This window comes from Panthera uncia, chromosome B4, assembly GCF_023721935.1.
Source record: "Panthera uncia isolate 11264 chromosome B4, Puncia_PCG_1.0, whole genome shotgun sequence".
Lineage (NCBI taxonomy): Eukaryota > Metazoa > Chordata > Mammalia > Carnivora > Felidae > Panthera > Panthera uncia.
In genome coordinates, this window is record NC_064809.1 from 9,603,570 (window position 1) to 9,628,978 (window position 25,409).

Sequence of the window (25,409 nt, forward strand, 5' to 3'; positions counted from 1 at the left end):
TTCTGCCCATTTTTTAATTGGATTTTAATTATTTTGGGGGTGTTGAGTTGTATAAGTTCTTTATATATTTTTATTGGACATGTCATTTGCAAATGTCTTCTCCCATTCCATAGGTTGCCTTTTACTTTTGTTGATTGTTTTCTTCACTGAGCAGAAGCATTTTAATTTGATGTGATCCCAGTTGTTTATTTTTGCTTTTTTCCCCCCATGCTTCAGGAAACATATCTAGAAAGATGTTACTGTAGCAGATGTCAGAGAAATTACTGGTTGGGTTCTCTTCTAGGATTTTTATGGCTTCAGGTCTCACATTTAGATCTTCAATCCATTTTGATTTATTTTTGTGTTATGGTGTAAGAAAGTGGTCCAATTTCATTCTTTTGCATGTTGCTGTCCAGTTTTCCTAACACCATTGTTGAAGAGACTGTCTTTTTCCCATTGGATATTCTTGCCTCCTTTGTCTAAGATTAATTGACCATATAATTATGGGTTTATTCCCAGATTTTTTTGTTCTGTTCTATTGATCTGTGTATTTATTGTTGTGCCAGTACCTTACTGTTTTTATTACTACAGCTTTGTTGTATGACTTACATTCCGGAATTGTCATGCCTCCAGCTTTGCTTTCCTCCCCCCCCCCCCCCCCCCCCCCACCAAGGTTGCTTTGGCTATTTGGGTTCTGTACAAATTTTAGGATTGTTTGTTCTAGCTTGGTGAAAAATGCTGTTGGTATTTTGATAAGGATTGCATTAAATATGCAGAGTGCCTTGGGTAATGTAGACATTTTAACAATATTTGTTCTTCCAATCCATGAGCATCAAATATCTTTCCATTTCTTTGTGTCATCTTCAATTTCTTTCATCAGTGTTTTATAGTTTTCAGAGTATAGGTCTTTCCCCTCTTTGGTTAGGTTTATTCCTAGGTATCTTATTATTTTTGGTGCAGTTGTAAATAGGATTGTTTTCTTAATTTCTCTTTCTGCTGCTTCATTATTGGTATATAGAAATTCAATAGATTTCTGTACGTTTATTTTGTGTCCTATGATTTTACTGAATTCGTTTATCAGTTCTAGCAGTTTTTTGGTAGAGTCTTTCCAGATTTCTGTATATAGTATCATGTCATCTGCAAATACTGAAAGTTTTATGTCTTCCTTACAATTTGGATGCCTTTTATTTCTTTTTACTGTCTTATAGCTGTGGCTAGGACTTCCAGTACTATGTTGAGTAAAAGTAGTGAGAGTGGACATCCTTGTCTTTTTCCTGACATTAAGGGGAAAGCTCTCAGTTTTTCCCTATTAAGGATGATGTTCACTGTGAGGTTTTCATAGATGTCCATTATTATGTTGAGGTATGTTCCCTCTAAACCTTTGTTGAGGGTTTTTATCATAAATGCATGTTGTACTTATCAAATGCTTTTTATCCATCTAATAAGAGGATCGTATTGTACTTATCCTTTCTATTATTGATGTGATGTATCACATCGATTTATTTGTGAATACTGAGCCACCCTCAAAATGAAGTACTAAATCCCACTTGATTGTAATAAATGATTTTCTAATGTATTATTACATTCAGTTTGCGAGTATTTTATTGAGAATTTTTGCACCTATGTTCATCAGTGATTTTGGTTGAGTGTCTTTATCTGGTTTTGGTATCAGGGTAATGCTGTCCTCATAGAATGAATTTGGAAGTTTTCCTTCTTCTTCTATTTTTTGGAATCATTTGAGAAGAATAGGCATTAACTCTTCTTTTCAATTTTTTTAATGTTTATTTAGAGTATGAGCGGGGGAGGGGCAGAGAGAGTGGGAGACACAGAATCCAAAGCAGGCTCCAGGCTCTGAGCTGTCAGCACAGAGCCTGACACAGGACTTGAACTCACGGACAATGAGATCATGACCTGAGCCAAAGTTGGACCCTTAACCAACTGAGCCACCTAGGCACCCCAGCATTAACTCTTCTTGAAATGTTTGGTAGAATTCACCTGGGAAGCCCCCTAATCCTGGGCTTTTGTTTGTTGAGAGTTCTTTGATTACTGATTCAATTTCTTTGCTGATTATCAGTCTGTTCAAATTTTCTATTTTTTACTAAATCAGATTTGGCAGTTCATATGTTTCTAGGAATTTATCCATTTCTTCTAGGTTGTCCAATTTGTTGGCATATTTTTTTTATAATATTCTCTTATGATTGTTTGAATCTCTGTGGGGTTGGTTTTATTTCTCCTGTATCATTTGTGATTGTATTTATTTGAGCCCTTTCTCTTTTTTTCTTGATAAGTATGACTAGAAGTTTACCAATTTTATTGCTTTTTTAAATAGAACAACCTCCTGGTTTCATTGATCTGTTCTATTGTTGTATTTCTGCTCTAGTCTTTATTATTTCCTTCCTTATGCTGGTTTTGGGTTTTGTTTGTTGTTCTTTTTCTAGCTCCTTTACATGCTAGGTAGGTCGTTTATTTGAGATTTTTCTTGCTTCTTGATATAAGCGTGTATTGCTATAAATTTCCCTCTTAGAACTGCTTTTGCTGCATCCCAGAGGGTTTGGATCTATCTGTTTTCATCTTATTTGTTTTTATGTACTTTTTAAATTTCTTCTTTTATTTCCTGGTTGACCCATTCATTGTTTAGTAACATGTTATTTGACCTACATGTATCTGTGGTATTTCCAGACTTTGCCTTCAGGTTGACTTCTAGTTTCATAGTTTATAGTCATAAAATATGCATTGTATGATTTCTATCTTTGATTTGTTGAGGTTTCTTGTGTGAGTTAATATGTGATCTTTTCTGGAGAATGTTCCATGTGCACTTGGAAAGAATGTGTATTCTGCTGTTTTAAGATAGAATGTTCTGAATGTATCTCTTATGTCCCTCTGGCCCAGTGTGCCATTCAAAGCCATTGTTTCCTTATTGATTTTCTGTTTATATGATCTGTCCATTGATGTAAGCAGGATGTTGAAATCTATTATTATTGTAGTTCATTTATATTTGCTATTAACTGCTTGATGTTTTGGGGTGTTCTTATCATGGATGAATAAATATTTATAATTATTATATCCTCTTGTTGGATTGTCCCCTTTATTATTATATAGTGTCCATCTTTGTCTCTTGTTACAGTCTTTGTTTTAAAGTCTATTTTGTCCAACATAAGTATTGCTACTCCCACTTTCTTTTGACATCCATTTGCATGGTAGATGTTTCTCCATACCTTCACATTCAATCTGCAGATGTCTTTAGGTCTAAAATGGGTTTCTGGCAGTCAGAATATAGATGAGTCTTGTTTTTAATCCATTCTGTCACCTTCTATCTTTAATTGGAGTGTTTAGTCCATTTACATTCAATGTAATTATTGATAGATACTTATTTATTGCCATTTTATCACTTGTGTTGTGGTTTTTTCCAGTAATTTTCTCTGATTCTTTCTCATTCATCTTTCTTTGTTTATGTTAAATATTTTTTTAAATTTACATCCAAGTTAGTTAACATATAGTATAATAATGATTTCAGGAATAGAATTTAGTAATTCATCACTTACCCAGTGATGAGCACACCCAGTGAGCACCCAGTGATGAGCACACCCAGTGCTCATCCCAACAAGTGCCATCCTTAATGCCCAATGCCCATTGAGGCCATCCCCCTACCCAACGCCCCTCCAGCAACCCTCAATTTGTTCTCTGTATTCAAGAGTCTCTTATGGTTTGTCTTCCTCTCTGTTTTTATTTTATTTTTCCTTCCCTTCCCCTACATTCATGTGTTTTGTTTTTTAAATTCCACATGAGTGAAATCATGTGATGTTTGTTTTTCTCTGACTTATTTCGCTTAGTATAATATACTCTAGTTCCATCAATATTGTTGCAAATGGTAAGATTTCATTCTTTTCAATTGCTGACTAATATTCCATTGTGTGTGTGTGTGTGTGTGTGTATACACATACATATATATATATATATATATATATATATATATATCTTCTTTATCCATTCAGCAGTCAATCTCATCTTTCTTTCATGTTTTGACTTTATTTAGTGATATATATGGATTTATTTCTCTTTATTCTTTGCATATTTATTAGTGATTTTTGATGTATGGTTACCAGTATGTTTATATATAACCTCTCCTATATATATCAGTCTATTACATATTAAGTTGATGGTCATTTAAGGTTGAACCCATTCTTCTCTACTCCCCATGTTTTAGATAGATGTTTTTATATTTTATGTCATTTTTTGTGAGTTCCTTGACTATTTTTTTTACAGAAATATTCATTTGTACTGCTTTTGTGTTTCCTACCTCTATAGTGTCAGTTTTGGTCTCTCCTTCCCACTCCAAGAGTTCCTTTTAATATTGCTTACAGGGCTGGTTTAGTGGTCATAAACTTCTCTAGTTTTTTTTTTTTTTTTTTTTTTTTCTGGGAAACTCTTTATCTCTCCTTCTATTCTGAGTGATAACTTTGCTGGATAAGTATTCTTGGCTTCAGATTTTTCTCATTCAGCACTTTGAATATATCATGCCACTCCCTTCTGGCTTGGGATGTTTCTGTTGAAAAGTCTCCTGCTATCCTTATGGGTTTTCCCTTGTAAGTTAATAGCTGTTTTTTTTCTTCTTGTTTTAAAATGTTTTTCCTTATCATGAAATTTTGCAAATTTAATTAGAATATGTCTTGGTGTTGGTCTGCTATTGTTGGTTTTTTGGGGGGAGTTCCCTGTGCCTCCTGGATATGGCTATCTGTTTCCTTCTCCAGATTAGGGAATTTTTCAGCTAGTATTTCTTCAAATAAAAGTGTGCCCCCACCCACTTTTTCTCTCTTTTTCTTCTGGGATCCCTATAATATGAATGTTATTATGTTAATGGAATCACTGAGTTTTCTAAGTCTGTTCTCGCTTGTATAAATCTTTCCTGTCTCTTTTGTTCAGCTTACTTTCCATTGCTCTGTCTTCTAGATCACTAATTTGTTCCCATGCTTCCTACATCATGCTATTCATTCCATGAAGTGTGTTTTTCGTTTCATTTATTGTGCCTTTTATATCCACTAAGTTATTCTTCATCTCTGTGTTAAGGGTCTCACTCATGCCTTCCCCTGTTTTCTCAAGTCAGGTGAGTATCTTTAGGATCATTGTTTAAAATCTGTATCAGGCATGTTACTTACGTTTGTTTAAATTCTGTTTCAGGCATGTTACTTTATCTGTTTCACTTAGATCTCTGGCTGTGCCCTTGTCCTGTTCTTTGATTTGGGATAAATTTTTCTGTCTCCTCATTTTGTCTACCTCTCTGTGTCTATTTCTCCATGTTAAGAAAGTCAGCTGTGTCTTCTGCTCTTGAAAGTGGGACTTTATGAAGAAGAGGTGCCCTGCAGTGCAGTGTCCCCCGTTCACCAGAACCTGGCACTTCAGGAGCGCATCCTATGTGTGGTGTATATTCCCTGCCATTGTGTCTGAGTCACTTTTCCTTTCAGTGTAGTCATCTGCACTGACTCTACCTATTGTGGGCTGTGCTTGCTCTCTGTGGTGCTAGTGAGACCCAAACGGGCCAACTCTGTGGGGGCGTGCCCACTGGAAACTTGGGAGCATGATGATGGTGTTAGCAAAATTTATGCTGGGCCACTAGTCCTATGATAGATCCCTGGAGGCACTGTGGCAGCTGGGGGCCACCTGCCAGTGCTGCAGGGGGCATGAGGCTGGGCACAGTGTGCGGCTTCAGCTGTGCACCTGGTGGTTGAGTGGGGTGCATGGATGGCTTTAACAAAAATTTCCAGGCCCAGGGCTGAGGCTAGCAGGCTTGGAGAGGGCAAGTCCTCAGGAGAAGTTGTATGTTGGGTGCATTGCTAATAGGTTAGGTAGCAAGTGTCTGTGCAGCCCTGCCCCCCTCAGGTGGCTCTGTGTTAATGCTGGGAGTCAGGGGAGGAAAATGGCACCCACCAGCTCCCTCATTTTCAGAAAAGTCCCCCAACATGCTCCTAAATCAGTATGACCAATTCTGTCTCCCATTTGTTCCCAACATTGTGTAAACTCCCCTTTTTATGTTCCCTCTCTGCGCAGGCTGCTGTCTCTTTAAGGGCCACAACCCAGCTATCATTGGCCTTCCAGGTTCATCTAGTGCTGAGTCAGCTAACTTTGAAAGCTCCAGGCTCCAAGCCCCCCCCCCCCACACACACACACATTGTATAAACTGATAAAATTCAGCCCCTCTGGTTTTTGAAGCCAAACATTATGGGGATTAGTCTTCCCCATGTGAGATTCCTGGTGAGAAGGCCCGTTTCTCTGCCTTCTCCATGCACAGAGCTCCCTATCTCCTGTAGGCAACCTCCCTCCACCTTTCTGACCTTCCTAACCTTCCAGATGCAGCTTCTTCTCTATATGTGGTTGTGGAGTTTGTTTTGCCAGTCTTCGGATCACTCTCCAGTTTATTGACTTGGGATGTGGATGCTATCTAGTTGTAAACATGGGACAGGGTGAGCTCAGAATCCTCCTACTCTGTCTTCTTCCCAAGCTCCTGCCTGGTAACTTTTTAAAAGAATTTTCTTTCTGTGTTGCTAATACTTCCAGTCAACCAAGACATAATCATTGGACACTTAGCACTGTTTTAGCATTGGAAGTATAATTTCAAACACAGTAGATGGATTCCCTGACTTCAAGGAATGTACATTTCATGGAAGGAAACATAAAGTAAATATAGAGAAATAAATGAATATGAAAATATGGAGAACTGATACACATCATGAAGAAGCTCAAATAGGATTGCGTGGTAAAAGGGGGCAGTGAATGGGTAGTGGTGATGTGCTGTCTAGATTGCTTAGGGTAGGGCTCTGGGCGTGGGGGGACTTTTGCGTTAAGACCTGAAATACAAGGAGACAAGCCTGAAAATATCTGGGGGAGAGCATTTGAACAAAGAGGGAGTAAATGCAAAGGCCCTGGAACAGGAATGAGCTTGGTGTGTGTGAAGGGCAGAAAGGAGGCCCTGTAGCTCTAGGAGTGGTCAAGGGAGAAAATAGGGACAATACAGTCATAGAGATGGGCAAGGAATAGATCCTGGGGGCCTTTTAGATCCTGTAGAGGATTTCAGGTTTTATCCTAAATTTGATGGGAGACCAATGAGGGGTTTTAAGCAGGTGCTCCACAGATCTAATGATGACTTCTTTTTATCCCATTGACTCCTTAACCTCTGGCTCTGTTTCCATTGTTCTTCTGACAATGATCTGGCAAAGGTCATCCCATTCTCTTCCCTTCTCCCCATGGCGTTTGGCCCAATCACCCTGTCTCTTTCTTAAAATCCTCTCTTCCCTTAAGTTCCATGGCATCCTCTCTCTGGAATTTTATTCCTAGTCTCTTCCTGACTTCTCAGTGTCTTTTGTGGGATTCTCTTTTCCATTTACTCGTAATGTGTTCCAGGCCCTAATTCCTCCTTGCTTCACACACTCAATCAAGAAAATATCTTCCACTGCACAAACTTCAAATACATCTCTACGATAATGATACCCAAGTTTTAGCTCTAGCCCAGACCTCTTTCCCAGGCTCTGGTTCCATGTGTGTAGTTGGCCCTTTTGCATTCTCACATGGATGTGTCCAGGTACAAGTTCACTGTACCCCAAACTGAATTCATAAGCATTTCTCCAAGGCAGTGCCTCCTTCTACACTTCTTTATCTTAAAGAATACCACCCCCTCTAACAAGTTGCTCAAGCTAGAGTCAGAGCCGTCACATCTGAATCCTCTCTCTCCATCACCCTCAATATCTGATGATTGGCTCAGTTCAATCTGATTCTCCCTTCATAGCATCTTTCCATTATGCCCACTCTCCTCTATGCCCACCATAAGTGCCCTGATTTGACCCTCTCTCATCTCCTGCCTGTGTCAATGCCATGCTTCATAACCAGTCTCACTCCCTCGGGTATTGCTTCTCTCAACTGCACTTAGGGTGATATTTCTAAAGTGCAACCCAATCACACTATCTCCTGTGAGTGACCCTCTACCCCAGGCCCCTTTTCCTTGAGGATGAACCAAAACACCTAAGCATGACTTCATAACCCTTCATTATCTGGTTGCCGCCTACCCTGCTCCAAACTGATTATCACTCCTTGCCTCAAAGTCCATGCTCCGACCATAACAAACTACTGGCAGTCCCTAGGCTACCTGTACTCTCACTTCCTGCAGTGCTCTTCTCTCTTCCTGCACACGAGTCTTTGGGTTACACTTCTTTTCTCTTTGTCAACTTAGCTCTCAGCCTGGAATTGCCTCCTGCAAGAATTCATCAAACTCAACCCCCACCTCCAACCCCAGTCTTCCCCTCTCATATGCTCCAATCATAGCACCATCCACCATGTTTTTGAGTGATGTAGAAAAGCAAGCATCCCCCACTCTATTTAGACCACCATCAAACAAATCTTCTTCCTGGTTATAGTAGATATTGGCACAGCTGGGTCCAGGAGAAATGGACCCTGTATTCCTTTTTTTTCTTTTTTTGAAAGAGCCCAGCATAGTAGCAGCAAAACTATGATTGATTTTATGAGACTAGAGAGGGGACAAGGGTGTTGGAGCATGGAGGGTCTATCCTACCTTCTTGAGCATGGTAGGATAACCTCACCAGTGAGGTTAAGTTCCCAGGGAAGATTCAACAGGAATATTATGCAAATACAATGACCTGAGAGAGGAAGCCATCTCAGGTGGGTAAGAATGTGAGATGACTTGTTGCCTTTCTGCATGGATGTCCAAATAAACACATGCCTGCACAGATGCTTAAGTATCAGGTGACCCTCCTGCTTCCAAAACCTTAGTAAATTGTAAGCTCCCAGAACTTAGACCAAATCTAGGAAAGGGAGGAGACTTTATAAATTAACTGAGAGCTGAGCTGCCCTGGTGATATAGGAACTTCAAAAAAATAAAGCTGAGTTAAAGAAAAAATAAAAACTTATTTCTTCCACATCTGAGTTATGAACTCAGATTTGTATTGGTCCACTTACTATTCTGATTAGCAATCACCTATTTATTTGTTGATCTCTCTAACTAGACCATAACATGCTTTGCCCAGAACATAGAGTCTGGCTAATAATGGTGATCAGTAAATAAATGTGAGAAGAATAAATGAGTGAAGACATGTTTTAGTACCAAAAATGAGCCACAGTTAAGAACTCCAAGAATCTCAGTCTGCTGGGGAGAGAGACAGGAGACAAGTAATTATGGTGCAGTAGATTTTAGTAGAGATACATTTATGGGGCAAGGAGAACACTGGAGGGAACAACTAAACTCCTTGCTGGGAGTCCATAAAGGCTCCATGGAAGAGATGACATTTGTGCTTAGATGTGAAGGTAGACAACAGATCTTGATAACCAGTTGGTTCCTGCATCAGGCCTGGCTGATGATTCCACCAACTTATAACTTGGATATATACTACTTTCACTGAGGGTCAACATAAAAAGTGCAAACAAAGAGGAATCAAGGAGGACACTGAGTGCAGACCCTGGGAAGAAGCGTCTGGAAAGAGCAGGATAGTGTGCATTTGACCAAGAGCAAGTCACTGTTTCTTCCTTCACCTTTTTTTTCACCTACCCACGCTGTGTCAGCTCTGCAACTAATATTCGTTTTGTGGGTTTACAAACTGTGTTCTGTGTGTTGACTCTCCCATGTCGTAGAATAGCACTAAGATTTGTAGTTAAAAAGTAGGCTTGATACTTAGGAGCTAGAAATGTTTAGGCTGGTTTAGCCCTATTTTCTCTGCCATAGTCTTTTCCAACATAGTCACTTAAGTAACTGCAATCTATGGCCCATCGGAAGGAGAACATGGTGCCACAGGCTTTGCAAACATAAAAGCTTCACTCGAGCCAGGGGCTGACCAGAGGAACAGCAGGCCCCTTCCATTCCACCTTTACGAAACTCCCAGTCTCCCCTTCCTTCTTCTTCTGATTTGCTCTTTTCTTCTTCCTCCTCCTGTCCTTTCTCTCTTCTCTGACCCCTTGCTCCAGCTCGGAGCACAGCAGTGTGAAGCTTTCTGTTAGCAAGCACTGGTCACAGATCTGTTGCTACAAATTGAACAAGCAGGCCTGTCTAGCCCAGTCGTTCCCATACTTCCATCGTCATCAGATTCATCTGAGATTTTTCAAGCAAGCGCGCATGGCCTCATTTCAAGATCTTTGAATTTAAATATTCTGGGGTAAGGTCCAGGCACTCGTATTTCTAAATGTTTCCCCATGATATTCTAAAGTGCAGGCATGTTGAGAATCACTGATCTAAGCTCTGCCTCCTTATTAGAATTTTTTTTTCCTTGTAAAATGGTCATTGGCCTGAATGATATTTAAGAAAACTGACAACTTTCCAGTCTATGATGTCCCGCTTAACGGCCTATATTGGTGGATCCCTGGGGAAAAGTGTGGTCATTACTGGGAGTTACAGAGGATGAGAGAGTGAAGCTGGTTACAGATAAGATGGGAAGAGAGGTAGAGAGAGGTGAGTTCTGACATTCTGTGCCTGGTTAGTCCTGATATTTCTGATCGTAGAGGGTTTTGTGTTTTTGTTTTGTTTTGCTCTCTTCTGTTTTTCTCAACAGGGATAAGCATACTTTCTTTGGGGAAAGTGCCTCGTAAGTCGTATCTTTGGACATATACTGATACGATTGAAATCCTCTGGCTCTTTTGTTTGTTGTTTATTTTGTTTTGTTTTAATACAGAATCAACAGCCAAATAGCCATTTTGTGGAGGTCCCCAGCCCCACCCAAATTCTGTACATAGGAACATCTGTCAAGAATAAGAATAAAAGATTCCTGAAGGCGATTACTGTGGGCATTTTTATTAAGAGGAGAGACACCCAGTGCTTCTCCATGTTGCCACATGGGCAGTACAGATCCGTTACTCCGGAAGTCTCTCCCCTTCCTGATTTGAGAAGTGGTTTGCTAACAGAGGGAACACTTCAAAAGCCAAGGATCTCTAACATCTGTGGCCTCCAGCATATGAAAGGGTTTCTGTGCGTGACACCGTTATCTAGAATCTTACACATCAACACAACTCTGATTAGTTCAATTTGTCAATAGGTATTAAGTTGGGGTTGTTAAAGACTCTGAGTAACTATTCCACTGAGGGCTCCGCATGCTTCAAGGTACAATATGCCTTGTTGATCAAACATTCCGCTCTTCTTGAGTCATGACAGAAACACTAAGAAATCAAGCAATTCCATCAAAGAAAGCATTTTGTGAAAATGAACCCACTTACCAAAAGGGGGAGTCTTCTGTGTCTTTGTCCTCTTGCCAGTGACCAGTATTTATGGGAAGGCCCATAAACTAGTGGCATTGAGTTTCCTTTTTTTCCCCTCAGTGTCTCATCTTGAATACTCTGTTCCCAGAGGGGAAATATGTTTGGCTTCCTTTGCCTTTTTGCAGTCCGGTTCCATTCAGGTTCTTTGTGACATCAACTCTGTCAATCTGAGGTTTCCCAGCCATCCTAATTTATTTGAGGAGAGCAGTAGATTTTGGGGTTGGATGACTGAGCTTCAAACATGGACTCCCCCCGCCCCACTGGCTTTATTAGTTCTGTGGCCCCGAAGTGTTCCTTGAACTCTTTGATTTTACATTTATTTAGTAAATGTGAAGGGCTTCTGTGAGGGCCATGAGTTAGAGTGTCTAAGAGGATGTTTCCTAAGCTTTAAAATGCTTTACATAGGGGTGCCTGGGTGGCTCAGTCGGTTGGACGTCCGACTTCGGCTCAGGTCGTGATCTCTCAGTCCGTGAGTTCGAGCCCTGCATCGGGCTCTGGGCTGACAGCTCAGAGCCTGGAGCCTGTTTCGGATTCTGTGTCTCCCTCTCTCTCTGACCCTCCCCTGCTCATGCTCTGTCTCTCTCTGTCTCAAAATAAATAAATGTTAAAAAAAATTTTTTTTTGATGCTTTACACATTCACGGTATACTTCTTATCTTCTTTCAGAAAATTAAGAAATTTTCTCTCATTGGGGATTTTCACAATTTCTGGTGAGTGATAATTTCTTTCAGTTGGCAGACAGTATGTGTTGCAGGCTGAATTGTGTCCCCGTGAAAGACACACCCCCTGGATATGTCCCAACACTCAGTACCTGTGGAAATAAGGTCTCTGTAGGTGATCGAGTTACAATGAGGTCATTAGGGTGGGCCCCTAATCCAATAGAACTATGTCCTTACAAAAAGAGGGAATTTGAACACAGAGGCAGAGACACATAAAGAAAGACAGCCATCTATAAGCCAAGAAACGCCTGAGGCTACCAGAAGTTGGGGAAAGGCCTGGAACAGCTTCTCCATGAGCACTCAGAAGGAGCCAACCTTGAGGACACTTTGATCTCAGACTCTAGCCTCCAGAACTGTGAGACGATACGTGTCTATTGTTTCAGCTACTCAGTTTGTGGTGTTTTGTTATGGCCGCCCCAGGAAACTAATACATTATTATTTCTGCAAGACCTGAAATGCCCTGTAGCTGAAGTTCTAAGCAAGAATCTATTCAGTCTCCAGCAGGGGCTGTTCTCAAGCAAAATAAGAACGGGAGGTCATGACCTCAAACTTGCTGCCTTTGGGAATGTTTCTGGGGTTTAGATGGCCTGAGATATTTAGCCAGACACACTTGGACCCACATCACCTGTATGGGAGGCTTATGTGTGGGCACCCCTCTTCCACATGCCCTCACTTCTGCCTGATTCCATAGGGGCGGCTAAGATCCGTGAATGCTTATAGCAAAAATTGAAAGCACTTAATTATATAATTTTAACTTTTTCAAGTCAAATTCCACTGTATTTGCATGTCTAAACCATTATGAAGGGTTACTCTCAAATGTAAAATGACGATTCCTAAAACCTCCCTATGTACTTGGCTCAAGTTTGAATTGCAGCCAATCCTTGTCTTGACTAGCTGGGGTGACTGATAAAGTCGTCCCTGTAGTACAGGGGTATCAGCCCGCCCTGCACATTCGCATCAGCTGCAAGTTTTTAGAAACACTGATGCCTGGGTAATGCTGCCACCAGAGATTCCATTTCACCCCTCATCTGGTGGGTGTCCTGCACATTGAGATTTTAAAACTCCAAGCCAAGATTGAGAACCACTAGTCAAGCATAGGCTCTGGACTCAGCCACAAGTGAGCCAGAATTGTGCTCCGCCCTCTAATGGCCGTGCTACCTTGGACTTGCCTCCACTTCCTCTTTGTGAAATGGGTGATAAGAATACATACCTCATAGTATTTATGTGAGCAATTAAAAGAGATAATGCATATAAAGTGCTTGGCCCAAAGGAGTAAACATTTCCTTTGACTGTCAACTTACAGATTTCTGGTAGTGTTGGGTGTTTAGAAAAGGTGACATAAATGACCCTAAGCTACCACATCACAAAAGCATGTTGGCCAATCATAAAACTTAGATCTGGATGATGAGAAGGTCTCAGTCACAGCTTGTGATTCATCTGGAAAAAGAACAAAAAACCCACTTTTTATGAAAGGTTAATTCTTTTAAAAGGACGTTACAGAGCAGATACCCTTGAAGTACTTCCATATTTCTCAATCTGCTCTGACAAGTTTTCTGTACTCTGTGATTCAACTCAAAGAATGGAAATCAAATTAACAGGAAATAAATGGCCTAACCTTATTTTCAGGAGGTCACAGTAGGTCAAAGGTACGGTAGGAACAAGAAGCATTTTCCTATTAAGCAAAGTGAAAATCATAGACATAGTGAATTTAACCCCTCTGGACCCTTTGCCCCTATAGAAAATACTAACCTGCTACTCCTTTTGACCTCTATTTGCCTGTATGGATTATGTTATTAAATCCCCCCCACACACACACATTAAAGGAAAGGCCATAGAGTAATCTACCCTCATTTTCACAGAGAACTCATCTCAGAAAACTTTTCAAGTTTTAAGGTGAGTGATTTGGGATGCCTACTTTGTAGAAAAACCATGGACAAAATGAGGCAAGAACCACGTTATGTGGTTTATGTTGTAACTTTAAAATATGTTAAATATTCACTTACCAAAAGTTTCCCCTTGCATTTGTAATTGTCAACTGACACATTCATTTAAACGTTGTCAAGAAGAAATCAGAATTCTCACTTTTTAATGCTTCAGTGGAAAGAAAGCCCTTAAGGTTTGATATCACACACACACACACACACACACACACACACAAGGTTCTATCAAACCTTTCTTTGAAAATGAATTACTCTATTTCCTGATCCAATAATGTCAGCCTAATGGCTAAGATACACTTGTTTTTATTCTATAATGAGGTGAACAATTTTCATTTTCTCTTTTCATTTAATACTTTCTAAAAACACAATATGCTTTCAGTAAAATAGAGGAATTAGAAAAACAATGGCTGGTTAAAAATGAAATCCAGATTTTTTCTCTCTGTTTTCCCAATTTTCATAAGCTACAAGCTCTGTAAACAAGAGAAATGGTCAAACAAGCTTGTTTCCAAGAAGCCTCACCCTTTAAGCATAAGACCCCCGGAGGGGGTGGTGAATACGGATTACTGTATGTGTGCAGCCGTAATTCTGTAATTAATTTGTTTTGAGCTTTGTGAAAAGCATGCTTTGTCCCTACATAAAGAGAGGACTTTGTAGTTTTCGCCAGTTATTTTATCATAACCCTCAATCGGCTGAGCCTGTTACATTCTTTTTTCCTAGAGTGAGTACTTGCTAGCTACATTCCTTTTTCCTTTTTTAATCCCCTTTTGTTAAGGTGACTGACTATCCAGAGAAGCATGTGTGAGGGAGGTGGCTGTGCTCACATAAACCTTAAAGCTTTCTTTTCTGTTCCAAAAGCCATGCCTGTCCAAACAGCTATGGAATGCCCTAATAATTTAAATAACAAAAGGCACTTTGGCCAGTGAACTGCCCAAATCCTACCATCAGTGGTCTCTACCACTGGATTAGAAAATTGCTTAACATCACCTAGCTGTAATTGAAAAGGTTAGATGTGATTTAACGGAGAAAAGAAAAATGCAGCTGATTTTAGGCAGAAAATGATGAGAGTAAGCCACCAAGGAGCAAAAAATGAGGCAAGGTTTTAGACCCCTGTCTTTCAAAGAAGCTTCTGATGGCTTAGAAGTAATGATTTCATAAATAAGAACATGACCTATAACCATGTAGATGTGTGGACGTATCTAGAAATATAAGATCAGAGACAAACTGCAAAATAGGACTGTGCATTTTGTTAAAAAAAGAACTACTCTAGATCCCCTAAAAGGAATTACTAAATAGATAAAATAATATGAGAGGTCATGGTTCTCTGATTATAAAAAGAAACACATGGAGAGAACTTAGAAAATAGAAAAGGTATAAAAAATAAACTGAAATTATGCTAGTTGTCCACAGCCATACCACCCTGAATATACCCAGTGTTATCGGAAACTGCACCAGTAATATTTTTGTAGGTTTCTTTCCAGTTGTTTTTGCATTCGTGCACATAAGTGTGGATGTTGGAAGTCACAAATTGGGAAGTCTCTCAGTGTGTTTTGTTGGGTTCTTGCAGTCGCAGGGTGTGTGTGTGTGTGTGTCTGTGTGTGTGTGTGTGTGTGTGTGTGTGTGTGTGTGTGTGTAAAATATTAAGTCAACAACTAAAGTCAGAATTCACCTAAAAAAATAAGATTTCTATTATCCTTGAAGAAAGTGCTAGAACAGATTGGACAGGACTTCTGTCCTCAGAGGCTCGTCTCTCTAGCCGGCCAAACACCCCTCTTCTGCACGCTGTTTCTCAATATTGCTGAATTTCCATTGCCAGTAATTACTCATTTTTACAGTGTTGGTAGATTTTTCTGTGTCTGGTCTTCAATAAGAGTGGGGAAAAGAGAAATGGGTAGTAGGAGGAGATTACATAATTGTAAAAGAGAAAGCTAGATCAAGAAGACAATATTCCAGAAACACTGGAGAAAGCAAGATTGCTGCATTTTCACGGGTCATCTTCCCTGATGCCTCTACTCACTGTGATATCTCTGTGGACTGTTGGCAATTGAGTTGACAAAGTATCGATCATATGTTCTATATAACATGCTATGCCCTGCATTTTTCACTTATTTTGAAAGCCTGTCATCCACCAAAGCATGGTTTTAATGGCTTCATAATATCCCATTTTATAGTTCTAACATTAAATACACATATAGTTTTATTTTTTTTTAATTTTTTTAACGTTTATTTATTTTTGAGACAGAGAGAGACAGAGCATGAATGGGGGAGGGTCAGAGAGAGAGGGGGACACAGAATCTGAAACAGGCTCCAGGCTCTGAGCTGTCAGCACAGAGCCCGACGCCGGGCTCGAACTCATGGACCGTGAGATCATGACCTGAGCCGAAGTTGGCTGCTTAACCGACTGAGCCATCCAGGCGCCCCACATATAGTTTTAATGTACCTTAAATTGTTGGCCATTTTGGTTGCCTCTGATAGTTCATTAATATCATTAGTATTTCAGTCAATATTCCTCTACATGAATATTAAAAATAAAAACTTTTAGAAGTGAAATTTCTGGGTCAAGTAGTAAGAATATTTTTTTTAATTTCTGTCACTTCTTAATCAAATGGCTTTCTTGACAGTGGCTTAAACATTCAGCAGCCATATATGAATGGGCCCATTTAATTGTACCTCATTCTGCCATCACATATAATCATTTAAAGATGTTTACCAATTTGATGAGTAAAACACTGTATCTCATTGTATTTTAACTTCTATTTCTGGGTTCTTAAAGAGATTTTATATGTACATTTTTGCTTTGGTAGAGTATATATAAATGACACATATGAGGGTGGAAGCAGCGGTTATTTTCTCCTGTATAGGACCAGTTAGAGATGGATGTTGACCAAGGAAAAGTATGAAGGCGACCGAGTGGTCATTATATTACTATAGTCATCTTACTCAGAAAGGACATAGAGAGAAGTGGTTTTTAAAGGGAGGTGAATGAGCATTCAGTGAATCTTCAGAGAGCTGAGAATAACCCTATGGTTTCTGCTTTCTGCCTTGATTTATGAATCAGATATGTCCATGGGAAAGCCTTACTGAAATCGCCATGCTCGTTAGTTTAATTGTCCAGTTAAATTATATTCATGACTTAAAACTGCTTTACCCCTCTTTCTGATTGTCAGTTACAAGACACCTGCTGTGTATGGCAAGAGAGTGACTCCAAAGCTGGACCAGTGAGTGTCGTATCTTACCTCTGCCACCCACTGACTACTGCAATCGGTTACCCTCTCTCCCCTCACTCACTATTGGGATCAGTTACCCCTCTGTGCCTTAGTTTCCTCACCTGTAAAATGAAGATGAAAAGAGAGTCTGCCCCATAGGTTGTTAAGAGGACTTTGTGAGTTAATTTTTGTAAAGACTTAAGAACAGCGTCTGGTACACAGGAAGTGCTATGGGTTTGTGAAATCAATACAGTGTTCCTCGAATTTTCACTTCCAGGCCTTTCTACTTTATAACTCTGTCTCAGTTGTTTAGTGATCTAAAAAAAAATGCTTAGGTACACCAGAGGAAATTAAATATATTAAGGAACCCCTCCAAATATGTTGTAATCTAAATGATCTTTGGGGAAGTACATTTGGATTTTCATATATTGAGATATCTTAAATTGTGACAAACTGGCAGCTGTGTTTTGTTTTCCTCTCTCTAATGAAGAATAAAATAGGAATTAGAGGAACCACTTGGAGCTGTGTCACAGGCAGTTAGTAATTTCCAAACTTGCCAGTCAACAAAGAATTATTTTCAGTGAACTCGAGTCCCAGTTCTTAAAGCATTAATGTAATTATAAGTGATTTGAAAATTTCTCAGAAAATGGTGACTTTAAGAAACTTTGGCATCAATTGGCTACTAAGTTAATTGATTTTCATTTCTAATTTTTTACTAGAAGAGTTTGGTGTATTTTTTTTATTTCATCAACAATATAAATGGATGTAGTTTCTACTCACATTAGATCATACAGGGCTTTATTCAATACAGACCCTAAAAGTCTTGTTTGAAAGTATCTAAAAATCTTTTTTTAAATAATTGTTGTAGAATACTTTTCATCAGTACTCCTCAGAGTGTGAAAAACAGAGCAATGCAGGTTGTAGATCATAACAAAGTGTAAACAAAGTTTATAATAATTAAGAGTAATGGGGCGCCTGGGTGGCTCAGTCAGTGAAGCATCCAACTCTGGTTCAGGTCACGATCTCACAGCTTGTGGGTTGGAGCCCCGTTTCAGGATCTGTGCTGACAGCTTAGAGCCTGGAGCCTGCTTCAGATTCTCTCTCCCTCTTTCTCTCTCAAAAATAAATAAACATTAAAAAAAATTATAGTAATTGAGAGGAAGAGTTTAAATACACATAGCGTTTTTAAAGAATAATTTTATGTCTACTAATTCGGTAATTTAAAAATGGGGTTTATACTTTTGTGTGACTCTGCTGTGTTTAATTTTTTCTAGTAATTCAATCTTATCACACTTTACAAAAGTATTGGCCTACAATGCACTGGAAACTAACAAAAAAAAAAAAAGAAAGAAAGAAAGAAAAAGAGAAAGAAACATGGTTCTTCACCATTGGAGAGAGTTCCTGCCTTGCCTACCAAACAGGAGCCTGCTTTGGCAGGCTAATGAATCCTCTGATTGCCAAATAAACACTTTGCACAATCAATCATCATTCAATATGTTTTTGTCGTAGCGGTAACCACTTTGAATTAAATTAACAAGTTATGAAGTATTTTAATGTGTGTCTTCAAGTGAATTTGCGCACACCTAATTCCACCTAGGTCTGCTGGTTTTGATTCAGGGATAATAGTGAAAGGCTGATCTTTTCCTCTTAGTGATTCAAGGTCAATATTCCCGGTTAGGCGTCCTTCTCCAGGAGCAGATGCTGACATTGTCTCATTGACTGGAAAAACTTGGCAATTGTGCGTGGCTTTTCTCTAAAACTCAGATTTCCCTTTTAAAAACCACTGAGGAGGCCTGTCTTTAAGCACACAAACACCAGAGCAATCTGAAACTGCCATTTAAAGAAAAACAAAACAAGATTATAAGATCAATGTTACAGGTTTTATTCCCTGGCCTGGGATCCAGGGACTGTCTGAACAATACATCCTTCTTCTGGGCATTCGTTTGTCCCTGTTGGTGTAAGCGGTGAATCCTAACAAAAGCAGATGGGAAATTCAAAGAAGGACATTACGCAGCTTTGAAAATCTCATCTTCTGTGGCCGTACAGGAGTTAAAGCTTGAATTTTCTTTTTTCCCACCGTATGTATCAAATTTGGCCTGTGATTCCTTTGCATGGCATGAAAAGCAGCCGGCTGGGTGTGAGTCTCCTCTCTTCCTTTCTCACTTGTAAAATATGCCTGGCAAAGACCCCACTCTCTACCCACCCACCCCCCATCCATTTTGCTCTCCCGTTCAGCTGACTACTACTCCAAATGCAAAAAGCATTCCTTCCCAATTGTTAGAAGGGCCTTTGCATCAGTAGAAAATATTCAGTACGCGCGTAGACCCTGAGTAACACATTTGGCCTTACCCTACCCTGAGCAGGTTTTGTAGCTGTCTCTTCAGAGACCCTTTAGAATTAAAACAATAAACAATAGCATTTTTTTCCTAGTGTCCCATAGTAGCAATTCTCAAGTCATGGGTGTAGCACCAATACCCACATCTCTGTTCATAGTCCCTTCATTGCATCAGGTGTCGGGAGGCAAACGTGGAAGAGCTTGAAATTCCATTCAAGTTAGATTCATTTATTTAAAAGAAGAAGAAGAAGAAGAAAAACCGACCATCTTTGGAAGTTTGTCTCCATGGGCATCATTAATGTGAGGATATGTGGAATACACATTTTATGTAACTGAAGATTAATGGTTAACTATTCAGGTACAGATTTCGTATGGCGGGAGCTGGTGCGTAGTGCAAAACAAAACACAGCAGCTGTGTTCACCGCCTGGTCACTCTGTGTAAAGTAAATACGATAGAGACACGCTGCCCAATTTACAAAACGTCAGCTTCCGTCCATCTGAGCATATCGATGTTACCAACAGTTAAAAATGCATTCCAGTAGCCTGTCTTAAGGCAAGAAGTCTGCGTGGCATTTCCTAATTCCCAATATTGATATCCAATATCTAATAAGATACAAGCATACTTCAGTCATATCCCGGCTTTGTGGAAAAAGCAATCTCAAATGTGGCTTTTTATGTTTGGCTTATAACAACTAATATGATAGAAAAGCTTTAAGAACACTTAAATACATGCATGTCGATGCCTTACTGAATATCAGGGTGCCTTTACAGACAGCCATAAATGAAAAATAATAATCACAGTGATCTCGCTATTTTTGTTTAAAAGTCAGTCTAGCGTAGGGTTGCCAGATGCAAGAAATAAAAACACAGGATGCATAGCTAAAGTCGGCATTCAGGGGGAAAGAAGCAAATCATTTTTTTATTAGAAGTATGTCCCATGCAGTATTGGGGAGGGGGGCATACTTCCACTAAAAATGTACTCGTTGTTTCTCTGAAATGCAATTTTAACAGAATGTGCTATATTTTATCTGGCAACCCCTGACTACGATATTCGCCACACTGAGGTTTGCTATGAAAAGCACGCAAAGCTGGATCCTATTTTCAGGGTCAAGAGCAAGTGCTTGGAGTTGAACTCATTCCACCTGCCAACTTTAAAACTCTGGCACATCAGCAAGACCAGGAAAGGTTCTTTTACAGAAATAGACTGTATCTCCAATTAGTCGTTTCAGTTTCTTAAAGGGAGAGAGGAACCTTATCCACTTGAGGAGAAGTTAAGAGCTGGCAAATAATTAAAAGAAAAATTTGGGACAAGCAGAAGGCGAAAGACTCTTTTTATCAGGAAGTAACAGAATTAGGAACAAATAAGTGTGAAGCAAGACTTTCTAAAAGAAAAAGAAAACATTAGTATAATTATATTCCTAGGAATCAGGAGACACACAGAATGAAAAAGAGGACATAAAAATGTATACTTTATCCCTTAGCGAAACTGCTTTTATTATTATTTTTGGTACTTTGTAAGTTCTGGACCCTCAGGAAGCTACACATTTTGTGGGAGGGAAATTTCCTGAGACCTCACACCTGTTTTCCAAACCTCTGTTCAATAGCCAGTCGAACATCCACCTGATGGAGAAGACTGCTTTCTGTTTTTCTTTAGCTAACTCACAGCCCCAGGTGCAGCCTGCTCCTCTAACATGTAAGATGAGCTTCCACAGATCCTCAGCTTTGACCATAACCATGTGAGATGCACTATGGCCTGGGTAAAACTGGGTTGCTTTTTGTTTGGATTTGGGTTTTGGTTTCTGTACCTGGAAAGAGGAAATTAGTTCTATGAATGGGAGAAAATTAGTTCTATGAATGGGAGAATGATGAGTCTTTTGCTGGTAATTGTAGGACAATTAATGAACACTGCTTTATGTGGATTGAATCTGTCTTTAACACACAGGGACCATTCCAAACAGCCAACTATTGATGAGCCATTATAACCAACGACAAAATAATCTGATTTTTTAAAGGCGTAATTGTGTCAAAATATGAGAAAAAGAACGCAAGTAAAATTAAATCTCGTAGTTCATACGGTGACAGAGAGGAAGATTATATTTTTTGGCCCATGTCTTCTCAAGGCGAAGCATAACCTTTTATGTTTTATGTATAGAAATTTTATTATTGCTCTTCCTGAGTTATAGGTGAATAGTTGGCCCAGTTTTGAATAGGGCAGTATTTTTGTCGGTTTGTTTTTAGTGAGCACCCCACAGGTGAAGCTGATGGGCTTTTTCTTAGTAGGAAGGATCCATATGATGGGCAGCTGTTCAGAATCAGGAACATAGTACCTGGAGGACTGGGGGTGGGGCGGCGGGGGGAGGAATCTGCCATTACTCTAGGGGGCATGTAAGAAAACACGTGGTCGGGGCGCCTGGGTGGCGCAGTCGGTTAAGCGTCCGACTTCAGCCAGGTCACGATCTCGCGGTCCGTGAGTTCGAGCCCCGCGTCAGGCTCTGGGCTGATAGCTCGGAGCCTGGAGCCTGTTTCCGATTCTGTGTCTCCCTCTCTCTCTGCCCCTCCCCCGTTCATGCTCTGTCTCTCTCTGTCTCAAAAATAAATAAACGTTTAAAAAAAAAAAAAAAGAAAAGAAAACACGTGGTCCTCAACATTAGGAAAGAGAAGAGCAAAATATTCAGCCTGTTTTGGACTCAATGCAACCTTTAAAAGATTATTCACCTCCCTCACCACCAAATAGTTCCAGGATGTGGATTTTAAAGTGTGTCCCTGAAAGCTAGGGTCTGTCTAGGGAGCCCCGGGAGTGAAAGCATGAAATTCAAACAACCCCTCTTACCCATCCCTAACCTGACGCCAGCCAGCCCCAGTCCTACCCCCCTGCAGGTGTTCTCTGCTTGAATATTCCTCTCCAGAAGGAGGACACGCCTGCAGTAGTTGGTCCAAAGGCACGCCTTCTAGATCCCACACCTCCCCCTACAGGTGACCAGCCCTGTGAGCTCAGACCATTGGCTCACTTCACGCATGCCCAGATGTCCTCCTTGGCATTAACAAACTGGGGGTGCTACTGCTAATTTACCTCATTAGCAAGTTAGTTATGAGGATTGAACGAGTTAATAACCCTGAAGAAATTAGAACAGTTCCTTCTACCTCGTAATAAACTTTCACTCTTATCTCTTTCTATACTTGAACTTGGTGCCAGATTTAATGCCAAGGAAAGATTCTACTGCCTTTAAAAAGTTTCTGGAAGGACTAAGCTTAAAAACATTATTTCATAATTTATGAGCATGCTTTGGTCCTTTTGTGGTTTGATTGGAAGCCAAGTCCCTCCCCCTTTCACCCATTAACCCTGAACTCCCAGAGTTAAGGACGCCTTTCTCTTCTTTCCCCAGATCTGAATTCAGGGGTCTGGTGGGTTAATGATAAAAAGACAATGTCATTATAGTCACAGTAACAATTCATTCTAATCTTTTGTTTTTCTCTTGCTAACTTTCTAAACGAAGAAACATTTTATTAATTAAGCATTAGAAACCTTTTGGAGGTACGCTGCACACATGCTATTGGGTGAAGGTTGGGGATTAGAAGCATTATGTATACGTTTACCCATTATTACGCTACGTAATAATGATGAGTATAATACATATAATGTTATGTATAAAGATACGGCCCAGGAAGAAGCATGAAGCCCCAAAGAGGCAATGGTTTTGGTAAAAGATATGAACTAATTTTTAATTTTAGCATAAAGATGGTTGTACTTCTGAAGCGAGTCATTTACAGCCACTAAGGAAAGTATATGTAACTATAGAAGAACAAACATATGTCAGCTGAGCGTCTGCTGAATATTTTAAGGATGGGGTCTGTGGAGAAAAGAGGGATGGGGAGCGGATTTAAAGTGCTGTGAGGAGCATCTCGAGTTGACTAGAAGAACTTCCTGACTATAACAGCAGGATGTTTCCAAGAGCTGTCCCGTCATCTTTCCTTATGGAGACTCAGGGAAGAATAGAGATCTTGTCTTTCTTGATATGTTCTGCCTCAAGGCAAGAGACTGGAACGGAACCTTCCTCTTGGCTGACGATTTTTGGTAGTCATGTCATCACAAACAATATTGAATTGTACCATGAATCTTTACTCTTCCTGGTGGGGCAAGTCCCTGTTTGGTGCAAGTGTATCCTTACCCCACTCACACTGGTTAAACTCCCTTTTCAACCAAGAGAAAAAAGACCCAGATAAGGGCCTTTAGTTTTCCGTGTCTGGGGGAAATTCTTTCATTAGAACAGTGAAGCTGATTTTCCATTTACGGTAATGATCTTGAAAATTCCTTTTAAAATAAGTGTAAGAAAAAAGAGAAATTTGACATAAAGAGAGAGTATCAAGTAAAGCTCATGTGGCATGCAGCTAGGAGGAAAATCTTGGTGGCCCGAGAGACACTGGTCTGGAGCCCCCTGTACCGGATGATATGAAGGTCTTCTAACTCCAGAGACCTGTGACGACGGCAGAAAGAGCTTAGGCTAGAACCGCAGGGAAAGCAGAAAATCAGGCTTAAGAGGCAGTGCTTAGAAAAATAAGGAATCCGTAGGCTCACAAAGAATCTACATCAGCACAGAGAGGAGGGCTGGAGATGCCAGAGGAAAATAATCTTGTTCTTGATACACGATTTTTTTGGTTTTGTTTTTGTTTTTAACTTCTGCTATGCACGGTTTCAGATGATTATTGAAAGGATGTTCAGCTTATTAAATAAAGGACAAAAGGGGGGCGCCTGGGTGGCGCAGTCGGTTAAGCGTCCGACTTCAGCCAGGTCACGATCTCGCGGTCCGTGAGTTCGAGCCCCACGTCAGGCTCTGGGCTGATGGCTCGGAGCCTGGAGCCTGTTTCCGATTCTGTGTCTCCCTCTCTCTCTGCCCCTCCCCCGTTCATGCTCTGTCTCTCTCTGTCCCAAAAATAAAATAAACGTTGAAAGATAAAAATAAATAAATAAATAAATAAAGGACATAAAGGTACACAACGTGAGGGAGAAAAGCCCACACCCTTTCCCCCTTAATGTTCAGAGAGATCCTACACCTGCCCCCCTTCACGTTATTTACAAACACAAGAAAGGAGAAGACAAGACGAAGAAGGGAGAAAAAAAAAAAAAGTGGTGTAGCAAAATCACTGCCAGAAAACACACAGTAAATTCTAGCTTGTTAAGCAGCCCGTTTCCAAATTATTTTTAAAAAACAAATCCTAACAGTCATGTAGTTACAGCCTCTGAGGGAAGCTCTAAGCCGGATGCTTAGTGTCCCAGAACCCAAGCCACAAAAAAAAAGGGGGGGGGGGGAGAGAAAGAAAGCTAACCAGTCTTCTGACTAGGAATATGAAAGCACAAAATCTGCGAGAGACAGGAGGAGTGCCCCAGAGGAGGAGGCTGCAGGCAGCTCGCCGTAATCTGTAAATGATTGCTGGTAAAGTCTGGAGGCTTCAGGCTTGATCTGTGTTTGTTCCAAAAGAAAGCCAAGGAGGACGGTGTTAATAAAGAGAGATTTAACCGAGAGCTGTGCTTGGAATAAAGTGGGCTACAAAAAGGTCAAATTTGATCAGTTGGAGCAGATTACAGGGGCTTTCAAAGGTGGTGTGGAGAAATGAGCCGGGCCCGGGAAGTAATATAGCGCGGGATCGCGGTGGGGGTGGAGAGCGGCCGGGGCGCGCGAGCGCCGCTCGGCCGGGGAAGTGGGCAGAGCCGGCGCCCCGCCGCCCGGCCCGCCGCGAGGCCGGCTCCCCCTCGCCCCGCTCCCCCCACCCCCGGCCTGCGCGCGCCTCCCGCCCTTAGACCATGGTGTCCCTAATCTCCGACTCGGAGCCACTCAAAGACTGGAAAGTTTTAAGGTAGGCCTGCTTTTCTTTCTCTCCCCCGGCTGCCCCCGCTCTCGGCCAAGTTCCTCGCGGCCCGCGGGCGAGCCGGTGCCGTCGGGGCCGCCCGCGCGGGTCCGGCGGAGGGACGGGCGGGGACCCGCCGCCCGCCCCGCCGCACA

General features: G+C 40.7%; 1 protein-coding gene across 6 annotated transcripts in view; it reads left to right on the forward strand.

Annotated features, from left to right (window-relative positions):
• The first annotated feature begins 24,749 nt into the window (after positions 1 to 24,749).
• The window catches only part of CELF2 (CUGBP Elav-like family member 2), a 530,134-nt gene continuing 529,474 nt past the window's right edge, over positions 24,750 to 25,409 (forward strand). For 2 of the 6 annotated variants that reach the window (XM_049626809.1, XM_049626808.1), the window contains exon 1: positions 24,753 to 25,263. In XM_049626809.1, coding sequence (XP_049482766.1) covers positions 25,211 to 25,263 — 53 coding nt within the window. In that variant the 5' untranslated portion in view covers positions 24,753 to 25,210. Of the gene's footprint in view, positions 25,264 to 25,409 lie in introns of all 6 variants that reach the window. The other 4 variants (XM_049626810.1, XM_049626812.1, XM_049626816.1 and 1 more) reach the window with 3 other exon arrangements.